The 12135-nt window shown below is 39.3% G+C and overlaps 1 protein-coding gene across 3 annotated transcripts in view; it reads right to left on the bottom strand.

Moving 5' to 3' along the window:
- CFAP20DC (CFAP20 domain containing) overlaps positions 1 to 12135 on the bottom strand; it is a 256995-nt gene that overhangs the window by 62640 nt on the left and 182220 nt on the right. For all 3 annotated transcript variants that reach the window (XM_068982422.1, XM_068982423.1, XM_068982424.1), the window contains one exon: positions 568 to 629. In XM_068982422.1, the coding sequence (XP_068838523.1) occupies positions 568 to 629 (62 nt within the window). The remainder of the gene's footprint in view (positions 1 to 567; positions 630 to 12135) is intronic.

Genomic DNA, 12135 nt, shown 5'->3' with positions numbered 1-12135 from the left:
TCACATAAGCTATCTTGATGAACATAAAAGCACCAGGTGATACAAAGATTCATGTCTAAAATGTACTGAACATCAAGTACCTATTAAGATGAAATATATATGCAAATAGAATAATACTGAGTAAATGAACACTTAAAGAGAGTTTGTTATGTTGCCAGGAACTATGCTAAGGATTTTTCATACATTCCCAAAATACTACTGAGGTAATTATTATGCCTGAATTACTTTGACTTAAAGGACTTTCTCAAAGTCCCCCAGCTAGTAAAACGCAGAAGTGCCATAAAAATCTAGTTATACTATTAGCCATGACAACATAGTTTGATTAAGAAGACTAGACTAAACTAAAACTTCTAACAAAAACAACTTTGTAAGCTCTTCAGAAGTTTGGAAAACAATTTTAAGAAACCAAGAAAAATGGACAGTCAGTCCCTATATAATCACCCGTGGTGGATTCATGTTAATGTATGGCAAAACCAATACAATATTGTAAAGTAATTAGCCTCCAATTAAAATAAATAAATTTAAATTAAAAAAATAAAATAAATTTAGCTTATTAATGACTCTTACCGGGGGTTAGAAGGAGAAGGTGGGTTCATTTCTTTCTGATAGTGACGGCCCTGGTTGACAGGCTGTAAAAGATAAAACATTTCTGAGGTACTGATCAGCATAATGCTCTTTATATAAACTTTCACATGCACTCTCACTACCTTTTTCCTGAGAAACAACCTGCAAGAAGGTTTATTTTACGAAGAGTTGAAGGTTGTTTGGGAGATCCAGGAAGTAACAAAGTGGTATATGAGGGAAAGCAGAGGTTATTTTAATGGCCAGTCACTGGATTAGACAGCATCTATCCATCTATCAAGGCTATGGTTTTTCCAGTGGTCATGTATGGATGTGAGAGTTGGACTGTGAAGAAGGCTGAGTGCCAAAGAATTGATGCTTTTGAACTGCGGTGTTGGAGAAGACTCTTGAGAGTCCCTTGGACTGCAAGGAGATCCAACCAGTCCATTCTGAAGGAGATCAGCCCTGGGATTTCTTGGGAAGGAATGATGCTAAAGCTGAAACTCCAGTACTTTGGCCACCTCATGAGAAGAGTTGACTCACTGGAAAATACTTTGATGTTGGGAGGGATTGGGGGCAGGAGGAGAAGGGGACGACAGAGGATGAGATGGCTGGATGGCATCACTGACTCGATGGACGCTGAGTCTGAGTGAACTCCGGGTGTTGGTGATGGACAGGGAGGCCCAGCGTGCTGCGATTCATGGGTTCACAAAGAGTCGGACATGACTGAGCGACTGAACTGAACTGAACTGAACTGACAGTGTAATTAAAGTTCATGTGTGGAATTCTCTTTGCGGAGTTTTTACACTGTTAACAAAGGTTGCTCCTTTGTTAACAGTGTAAAAAAACAAAATGTCTCCTGGAACTAATGCTGCATAGCAAATATGAGCAATGGACTGGAGGCTCAGAGATATGGAATATACATATATTTATATCTCAATGTTACTAAATTTGCAAGGATAATATCTATTTTCATTATTAGATACAGCATATACATATATTTATATCCCAATGTTACTAAATGTGCAAGGACAGTGGCTACTTTCATTTTTGAAATTGTACATATACATCTTAGGTCAAGGCAGTGAGTTTCCCCTAGCATAATAGAACCTCAAGCATTAATCACAGAACCGAAAGAACTGACTGATACCAATACTTAACAAAAATATGAAATCTGAATTTTCTCCTCTGCAAGAAATCTTTAAGTTACTACCTTTTTCAAAACATAGCTAAACAACTACATTTCATGTAAGCCTTAAACACTTGCCTCCAATGTAACTTGATATTTTTCCTTTGTTTTATAAAGGGAGAAAATTCCATTATATCTGATAGAAATTCTTTTTGATCATCTCCTCAAAGTATTTCTTTTATGTGGTTAGCAACCATATGATTCTAATATGAAAACCATTTTTAACATTCTCATTTCATCACAATTTGGAATTTGGTATACATTTTTGAATTGCATTTGAAGGACTCTGTTACTTCCTTACTTAACGGGATTGATGGTAAGGTTTCTCAGCCATAATGTGGCCCCACAGTGCTGACCCCAGCTGAAGGAAACAGTGTGGCAATGATGCCTGTACATGAAAGGCACATTTCCTTATTTCCCACATATTCCTTAATTTAATGGGTCCTAAAATATTAATGACATGGGTGATGGGAATTCTTTAAACTGTCTTTCTCTATATATAATCTCTTGGAAGTGTTTCTTTAAATCAAACACCCTGTCTGATAATCACAGTCATTTAGTCTATCTGTGACGCACCATGAATTTAAATGTGCTCAGCTAGTTTGGTAATTGAACCAATATCAATACATCACCATTTCAGTAATAAGAAAAACAGCTGGGAGAACAGTAGAAGGAAAAACATATCATAAGACATATTTGATCTCACAGGAGAAATAAGACTTCCAGCACTTTGCAAGTAAAATTTAGTACTATGATTTAGGCTTTATTATTTCACAGCAAAAAAGGAATTAGTAAGCCAAGGGCCTAACAGGTTCTCTAGACCAACTCACAGTGGTGTAGAAATACTCCCAGTAATATATTCATTAGTATTCATCCAGAATTTCAGCTGCACTCGGGCCTCTAGTGAATGGATCTCTGCCTATTTACTTTTTGAAGCATTTAAATAACTCTCTAAGCATCACAGTTCTGCTATTCAGACAAATTTCCATTTTCCTAATTTTATGCTGTTAATTCTATTTTACACCTGTCCCTAACTCCCTTCTTCCAAATGACTCACTCCACTCTCTGGAGAATAGAAATGGTTACAGAATGCTATTTGGTTTGTGACTGAGTTCTCACTTAGACTATACAGACTGCCCTTCCATGTTTGCTCATCTTTCTATAAAATAGACACAATGATACAAGGAGTAAAAAAAAAAAACACTAACATAAAAGATTCACATTCACAGTGATTTTAAAGTGTAAGAAAACAGAGAAATAATAAGTGTAAACTTTTTGAAGTAATAAGGACTACTGACATGAATAGACAGAAAGGTAAATTTTAAAAATTCAGTTAAAAATAACTGCAAGGTGGTGGAACCAGGTCTGAATACCCAATTCTTTAACTTAATTTTTACTATTGAAAACTAAGTTTTTACCCCCAAATGTTTTATTTAAATTTAATAATAGCATATCATGGTAAAGCATTCTGACTCATACCTGCAACTGCTAAAACTGACGTAAACCCCAACTGCTAATGACTGCTGGGGAAGGATCCAAGTCTTGCATTCAGGGGGGTGCGATACAAAGTTGGGTGGCCTCAGTTCCCTCTCTGTACATGTCTTCTAATTTCATAATCATGTTCAGGGACAGGAAGGGATTACGGCAATGATGCAGCTAAAAAGCTCCTTTAAGATATTCCAGTTCCCATGACTTTGCTTTTAATGCTTTCTAAAGGCAGAGCTTTCACTTCAATGATGTCTTTTTGTTTTCCCGGCCCACATCAGAATGGCCTAATTGTTTCTAACAGCTCTCTGAATATGATGGGGGTGGAGGCAGGGGTAACAGATGAACTGTCTGAAGCCAAACATCCCCATCCACAAATGGAATAGATATGCTTCTGTACATGTGCAACAGTAAACCAATTTCGACTACTTCTAGGTAGGGAACATTCCATGAAAGCACCAGTTAAAAAAAAAAAAGATCATCTTTAAAATTTTGGAATTCAGCAAGAAGCAGCACAGGAATAATAACGAACACGTGCAAATGACCATCCATGGAACTCTCCAGGCCAGAATACTGGAGAGGGTAGCCTTTCCCTTCTCCAGGGGATCTTCCCAACCCAGGGGTGGAACCCTGGTCTCCTGCACTGCTGGCGGATTCTTTACCAGCTGAGCCACAAGGGAAGCCCTACAAATAACCAAGACAACAATAATAATAGTAGTAACTGATATTTATTGAGCAGTTATTCTGTGTTAAATCCCTGTTGGACTTCCGTGGTGGCTCAGAACGTAAAACATCTGCCTACAATGCGGGAGACCCAGATTCAATCTCTGGGTTAGGAAGATCTCCTGGAGTATTCTCCAGTATTCTTACCTGGAAGATCCCATGGATGGAGGAGCCTGGTAGGCTATAGTCTGTGAGGTCGCAAAGAGTGCGACACAACTGAGTTACTTTACTTTCACTTTTTCCAATTTTTTCACAATTCTATGAAATATACAGGATTAACAACTGTATCTAAAGGAGGAGGAAATAGGACTCTGTGAGCATTTCTGTTCTCCAGAGGGTGGAGTGATCATTTGGAAGAAGGGGGTGTTAACCTAAGATCATGCGAGTCAGGAAATAGTGGGGCCAGAATTTGAACCCATCCAATCTCATTCCTCAGTTTACCCTCTTAATCAGTAAGTTGCAGGGCTTAATCTAGCTCAGAGGTTCACTTAAATCAGTACATAAATAAGTTTTGCATAACAAATATGACAAATTCAGTTCAGTTAACGGCAGGAAGAAAAAGTGGTCCTGAAATACATGTATTTGATATATGTAGGACTATCTCCTTACCATAAATTAAATTCATTTGATTTCATTCTTATGACATGTAACTATATATTTAAAATCAAAGAAAATGTTTTGCCACATTGCTTAATTTGGGACAACATAAGATAAAACAGACAATCCTCTAAGAACAAGAAAAGTTTATTTCATGAGGTGACTTTCATAGTCATTAAACACAGAACAACTCGCACATTTTAATATTTTCTCCTGACAGCACAGATACTACACTGACTTCAATATTAGTTTTCGTATATCATTTCTATAGTGGTATAAAGAACAGCTTGCTCATCAGATTTATCTGCAGTTTAGCACTTAATGTCTTTAGTTCAGGAGGATTAAAAGAAAACTCATTATACCCAAAGAGAGCTGAGAAGGTAATGAATCTGTATATCGGGACAAAGTAAGACCTAGTAACTAGAAAGAGCCTGAAATGCTAGTATATTACACATTGTACACATAGCAGCCAGCAACCATCATGTAAAACACTATATGTTTATGAGCCTAGGAATGGAACAGATCCTACAAACTTGGGACCTTGTCCTCTGGGTGGCGCTGTTGCTATGCACTAGAGTCGGGAAAACACCACACATGAAATGAACTGCCACTGAGCCACAAGAAGCTCTGCTTTTCCATGATCAAGCTGCTAGACGTTTGGGGGTGAGGGAGAGAAGTGAAGGCTAAATTAAAGAACAGGAGATAAGATAATCCTGTCATGTTAAAAGGTAAAGGAAATATTTTTCTGTTGTTATGTTAAAACCTATGAAAATGGCAAAAAAATGTTGCAAGGTTAATCAAGACCATAAATAACCTGAGAACTTCACCATATGCTTGCAATTTTATTAAGTGCATTTTGCCTCATTTTTTCTCCAAATATTATGCTCTGCAGTATGCCGTGTTGATGGATGCATGCGAAGATTTTTTTTTTTAAACAAGCTGAGGAGACTTATGTGCTTGATATTAGGTCATGGGAATTAACTTAGAGGAAGGATGGCTTTGAGGCATCTGCTTACAAAGTATCACATGAGGCATGCTTTTCTTCAATTTAGATTAGAGGCGGGACAGAGAAATAACGAAACATTGGAACAATGAGTTAAGTCAAGCTCTGAGGGGTCAGTCTGAATGCTAAGCTCACGTCAAAACAAGCACACCAGAATCTCAGCCCACCCTTACAGCCTTCAGTGGTCACAAAAAGAGAAAATATCCTAGCAATCTTTTCTGATCACTCAAGTGATCCTTTGAGGAGAGCATCTTTGGGGGAGCAGCAAATTACAGTTAGTGTCAGCTCATTATCTGAGGCACTAAGCACACACACTCCAAGCACACAATCAATTCCCACCATGCCCACACAATGAAGGGCCTCTACTATTCCCATTTTATAGGTGATCATGCTAGCAAAAGGCAGAGCTGCGATTTGAGACCAGGTTGGCTGACACAGAGTCTAAATTATTTTGGTTGTCACTTTTTCCATTAACAGCTATTCCTCTTCCTGAAAAGGAACCACATACCACATATACATACACACACAGACACACACACACTCCTCAAGACATAGCTTTATGCTCCTATCAATCAAAATCCTTCAGCAAAATAAAATTCACTTAAGAATCCATTATAACTAACTCTAGCTCTCTTCCAAAGGCTGCCTAGAGCCCAGTTTTTCAATAAATCTCATGAGGGCTACTCCTAACAGAACCCTCCAAAATTGATTACTTGCAGCCTGGTTTCCACAGAAGTTGAAAAGTATTGTTTTAATTGAATTTGGTTCTAAGTTAGAAACTTTGAAAAATTTGTCTGTCAAATGCCAATGGATTTCTCAGTAGGTTTGATTTATTTAGCAAGAGATGCCTACAAAAGCCAATTTGCTATGAGAAATATGGTTACATTTAATTACACTTTTAAACGATCAACTTATTATAACTAAACACTTTTAAAATAGTACATATTACTCTGAATTGCACAGATGCTGAGGAAAGCTGAGAAGCCAAAGCTTGCAGTAAACACAACAGACTTAAAGACTTGTTTTACTCTCTGTAGGCTTCCTGGTTTGACTGCAATGTGTATGAAGTCATTAAGTAAAGATGCCAAACTGAATGTGACCTGCCTAAATCTTCTTTCTAAACTACTATCACCAAGCCTTGCCCAGAGGGAGATTTTTCCTTTTTGTGTGTATTTAATATCCATTTATTAAATCTTGAATGTAAAATACTACCAGCATCATTCAGGACTTATTTAAGCAAAGTACAGCTGATGTTTATTTTGGAATTTTGATAAAACTACCTTGGAGTAAAAAAGGAATCTTTTAATATTACTGACTGATTTACTCAACCAAACAACTAACCGCCAGCGCTGACTGAGTGTGACCTCATGCTAGGCCCTGTGCTCGGCACAGTCCTGCCTTCAAGGAGCTCAGAACCAGGCTCGAGGGATGCTGATGACAGTGGTTACCTGACGTGCTCAGTGTTATCACCAAAGATACTGGGAGCCAGAGAAGAAATAAAATAATTCTATGCAGGAGAGAGGGTTTCATGAAGATGGGACATTTGAGCTGGGCCTTCAAACACAGGAGTGTTCAAGGTAGAGAAGAGGGAAGGAGGGTCTCCAGGCAGAGAAGAGGATATGGATAATGGCATCGCTAACAGAATGTGGACAAAAGGCAGGGCCATGATGTGTGAGCTGCAGTGTAGCTGGAGGAAGCAGCAGTGTTGTTGGATCGGGGTGGGTAGTGATTATGAGGGAAGCGAAAATTCATTTCAAGTTCTGTTTGAGGTAATGGAGAAAACAAGGTACTAAGAGGAGGTAATCATGTTAAAGGAGACAATTGATTCTGCTCCTTTTCAGAACCTGGAATTCCTTTTCTCTCTTTATGTGATGAGCTTACACTCATTCTCTGGCCTACCTGCAGCCTTCTCTGTGAAAATATCCCTGAAACCAACAAGTAGAATTATTCCCTTGCACGTGTTCCCTCGTCTCTTTATCTTATTATCACTCTCTTGTTATCATAATAATGATATCCTATTATCACACTCTTACAGTCAGCTGTTTACCTCCAATATGGTGAGTATCTCAAGACTTTTCAGTTCAGTTCAGTCACTCTTTCATGTCTGACTCTTTGCGACCCCATGGACTGCAGCACGCCAGGCCTCCCTGTCCATCACCGATGCCCAGAGTTTACTCAAACTCATGTCCATTAAGTCAGTGATGCCATCCAACCATCTCATCCTCTGTTGTCCCCTTCTCCTCTAGCCTTCAATCTTTGCCAGCATCAGGGTCTTTTCAAATGAGTCAGCCCTTCGCACCAAGTGGCCAAAGTACTGGAGTTTCAGCTTCAACATCAGTCCTTCCAATGAACACTCAGGACTGATTTCCTTTAGGATGGACTGGTTGGATCTCCTTGCAGTCCAAGGGACTCTCAAGAGTCTTCTCCAACACCACAGTTCAAAAGCATCAATTCTTTGGCACCCAGCCTTCTTCATAGTCCCAACTCTCACATCCATACATAACCACTGGAAAAACCATAGCCTTGACTAGACGGACTTTAGTCGGCATAGTAATGTCTCTGCTTTTTAATATGCTCTCTAGGTTGGTCATAACTTTCCTCCAAGGAGTAAGCGTCTTTTTATTTCATGGCTGCAGTGATTTTGGAGTCCCCCTAAGTAAAGTCTGCCACTGTTTCCCCATCTATTTCCCATGAAGTGATGGGACCGGATGCCATGATCTTCGTTTTCCGAATGTTGAGCTTTAAGCCAACTTTTTCACTCTCCTCTTTCACTTTCATCAAGAGGCTCTTTAGTTCCTCTTCACTTTCTGCCATAAGGGTGGTGTCATCTGCATATCTGAGGTTATTGATATTTCTCCCGGCAATCTTGATTCCAGCTTGTGCTTCTTCCAGTCCAGCGTTTCTCATGATGTACTCTGCATATAAGTTAAATAAGCAGGGTGACAATATACAGCCTTGATGTACTCCTTTTCCTATTTGGAACCAGTCTGTTGTTCCATGTCCAGTTCTGACTGTTGCTTCCTGACCTGCATACAGATTTCTCAAGAGGCAGGTCAGGTGGTCTGGTATTCCCATCTCTTTCAGAATTTTCCACAGTTTATTGTGACCCACACACACAGTCAAAGGCTTTGGCATAGTCAATAAAGCAGAAATAGATGTTTTTCTAGAACTCTCTTGCTTTTTCAGCGATCCAGCACATGTTGGCCAAGGGCAGACAGGCTGAAAACCACCATCAGAGAAAAGTAACCAATCTACTCACATGGACCACAGCCTTGTCTAACTCAATGAAACTATGAGCCATGCCGTGTAGGGCCACCCAAGGCAGACGGGTCATGGTAGAGAGTTCTGACAAAATGTGGTCCATTGGAGAAGGGAATGGCAAACCACTTCAGCATTTTTGCCTTGAGAACCCCATGAATAGTATGAACAGTATCTCAAGGGTGAGGAAAGACTTGTTTGTATCCCCAGCACAGTCCAAAGAAGATTGTACCACTCAGAAAATATGTGGGAAGAATTAATGTGGGACAGACAAGCTAGGCTGCGGTGAGTGTTAGCATGGAGATAATCCTGGCTCTTGTGTTGGAAAGGAAGCTACCTCTCTCAGTGAGCCTGGAGAAGGATTACAGAAGGCTTTGGAGCTGAGTCTTAAGAGATAAACTGGTACAAGGTACAAGGATGCATGCAAAGTGCCTTTAGCGGATTACCACTGGGATTAAAGCATGGAGAGAAAGGTGGAGAGCAGTGAGAGATGATCCTGGAGAGGGGCAGGTCTCAGATCATGGTGGGGGGACCATGTAAGCCAGGCTAAAGAGGCAATGAGGAGTAGGGCTTTATGTAGGGATGAGATCATTATCAGATTCATAGCCAGGATGAATAATAATGACAATAATAATGACAACTTAATTTATTAATTGCTTATCATGTCTCAGACACAGTGCCATGTGCTTGACAAGGTCACAGCTTGGATGTGAACCTTGGCGATTTGACTTCAGAGCCTGTGCTCCTAACTACCATGCTTTAGTGCTTGGATTGCAGGCACCTTAATATTAGGAAACTGATGAGGGAATTTGTATAAGATATGAAATACCAAAGCTACGCTATTAGATGAAGTAAAGTGAAGTCACTCAGTCGTGTCCAACTCTTTGAGACCCCATGGACAGTAACCTGCCAGGCTCCTCCATCCATGGGATTTTCCAGGCAAGAATACTGGATTGTGTTACCATTCCTTCTCCAGGGGATTTTCCTGACCCAGGGATGGAACCCGGGTCTCCCATACTGCAGGCAGACTCTACTGTCTGGGCCACTTTTGATGTGAGCGTGGTATTAGATAGGGAGGGTTAAGAGGTAAAAAGGAGAGGGGATTCTCAGGATTTGGAGACCAATTGGGTGTGGTAAATGAAGGGGTGGGAGAAGTGGAGATGTCTCTCAAATTTCTGGCTTGAGTGTCAGTGTGGAGGATGGTGCCATCACTATGACATAAGAAAAGCAGGATATCACTGTGATGAAGTTATGTCTTCTTCCATCGCTTCTTTTTCATTGCCCTGGTACCACTTCTAAAAAGAAAATCATGAGCTCCCAGAAAAGACCACAGTAGTTCTTGTAAATTGCTCTATTTAGACTCTATACGAGCAACAAGATGCAGAATTCATTAAGCAATGCAATTTTCCATTTGTTGATAGTTCCAATATTGAAATAGACTGAGTTTGATGGAATAATAAATATATCTTATGAATACCAAAGGTAGGTTTTTCAATTATTTTCCCTGTCTAAAAAAATAGACTGTTTTCAATTTCTTATTTGGTCAAATAGAGGAAATTGGTCAAATAGAGGGGCTATTAAGTTCATTACCAATGGTTATTTTCAGCTGTAGACTTTTAGAGCGAAGTAGTTGTGATGCATGGGGACTTCAGTCCTTGCCACAACAGGACAGTGATGGGACATGGTATCCAGGGCAACTAAGAGTTCAGCCTTTTCAGTCTTGAATAATCACTTTCCAGCTTGCCGTTTGTAATGCTGGGTCTCTGAGCTACTTCATGACAGAATGAGTTTGTTCAGAAGGCCACTATTCTCTTTGTTACTTTTGGTTTAAATGGCTGCTAAGAAATACTTTATAAGAAAGGCAGTATTTCCATTCCACTGTAAATTGCACTGGCAAAAATCTGCAACTTACTCTTCTGTTCTTAGCTCTGGCTATCAGGGTACTCTGAGTAACCAGCACACAGGGGTATGTTTTTCTGGGTGGGTAGGTACTCTTTGGGCCCAAGGTTGCTTGAGGTGTTATGTATGCTTGATCATTCAGTTTAATGAAAGCACAGCTAAATAAGGCAAGACCAACTTGGAGGATGGTCAAGGTGGTAAAAAGAACACTAAAGAAAAACTAATCTCATCGCCCCCACTACCCTTTATCCTTAGAACCAATTTGTATTCCTCATCTGTGATTTGGAAGTTCTCTCCAGAGTAGAAATCGCAACTTCTGCTAGATATTCATAGCACTCATTTGACAATTAAGTCACATATCAAGAAGTCAATATCATGGAGGCTAGAAGCTTAGAACTGAGAGTCATGCCAAACTAGTTCTGTGTCACTTTACTCAAGAGTCTGTTTTCTCAACTGAAAATGGGAACTCAATAGCACTTACCACATAGGATAGCAGCAAGGAGTAAGTGAGAAACACAAGGGCTAGTGTCAGGGCCTCTGAGATTTCTAAGAGCTACAAAGAAGGTGGAGATCTGGAAAAAAAATTACTTTAAAATAGAAAATGAAAACTTAAAAATTGATATTTAACTCAATACTTAAAACATAACTTATCCACTGTTAACTACACTTAAACTTAATCTTTCTTTATGTTATTTTATATAAGCATGAATCAAAGGTGCTTACAGTTTTATATTTTCTTTCAAAAATTGTCTGGTAAAAAACTATATTTACTACTGGATTTGAAAGTGCATTTTAATATGTTTGATCTGATGTTGAATGTAGCATTATAAGTAAATGTTTGTTCGGTCTATGGAGATCTTAAATGCTTTTAGGTTTTTAAAGAAATGGCAGCTCTAATTATCATTATTATAATAATGATTTTATTCTTTTGCCCCATGACATTTCTTACATTGTGACTGACTGTTCTGTGAATGTTTCTGCTTTGTCTTTTCAATTAAACCATAAGATCCATGAGGATCGTACTGAAGAATAGATGGAGTATAATCACTGGGCTTTGTTCTGGGCTCTACCACTGAGCAGGTATGGAAGCTTGAGTCCAGACTTTAGTTTCTTCAACTGAAAAACAGGCAGACTGAGGCCTGCTCCAGGCCACCTGCTAGTCTACAGAGAAAATGAAGGGCCGCATTTAAGAGTGCTTTAACCATATAAACATACAGTATAGTATAAGCTGCTGAAGTACTTGCAATGCTTCTCATGGCCAGAGACACAGGGAGGAGTCAGCAAAAATCCGGCGACTTCCAAAAACGTTTTTTTCTGCCACCATATCCAAGCTATACTTGGTTTAGTTATAGTCTCTTCCTTTTTGTTCATTCATTTAACGGATACTTTTAAAACATATATTGAGCCTGTTCTATGTGCC

The sequence above is a fragment of the Capricornis sumatraensis genome, chromosome 10 (assembly GCF_032405125.1).
Source record: "Capricornis sumatraensis isolate serow.1 chromosome 10, serow.2, whole genome shotgun sequence".
In the NCBI taxonomy this organism is placed as follows: Eukaryota; Metazoa; Chordata; class Mammalia; order Artiodactyla; family Bovidae; genus Capricornis; species Capricornis sumatraensis.
This window is presented reverse-complemented; position numbering and strand designations above follow the sequence as displayed.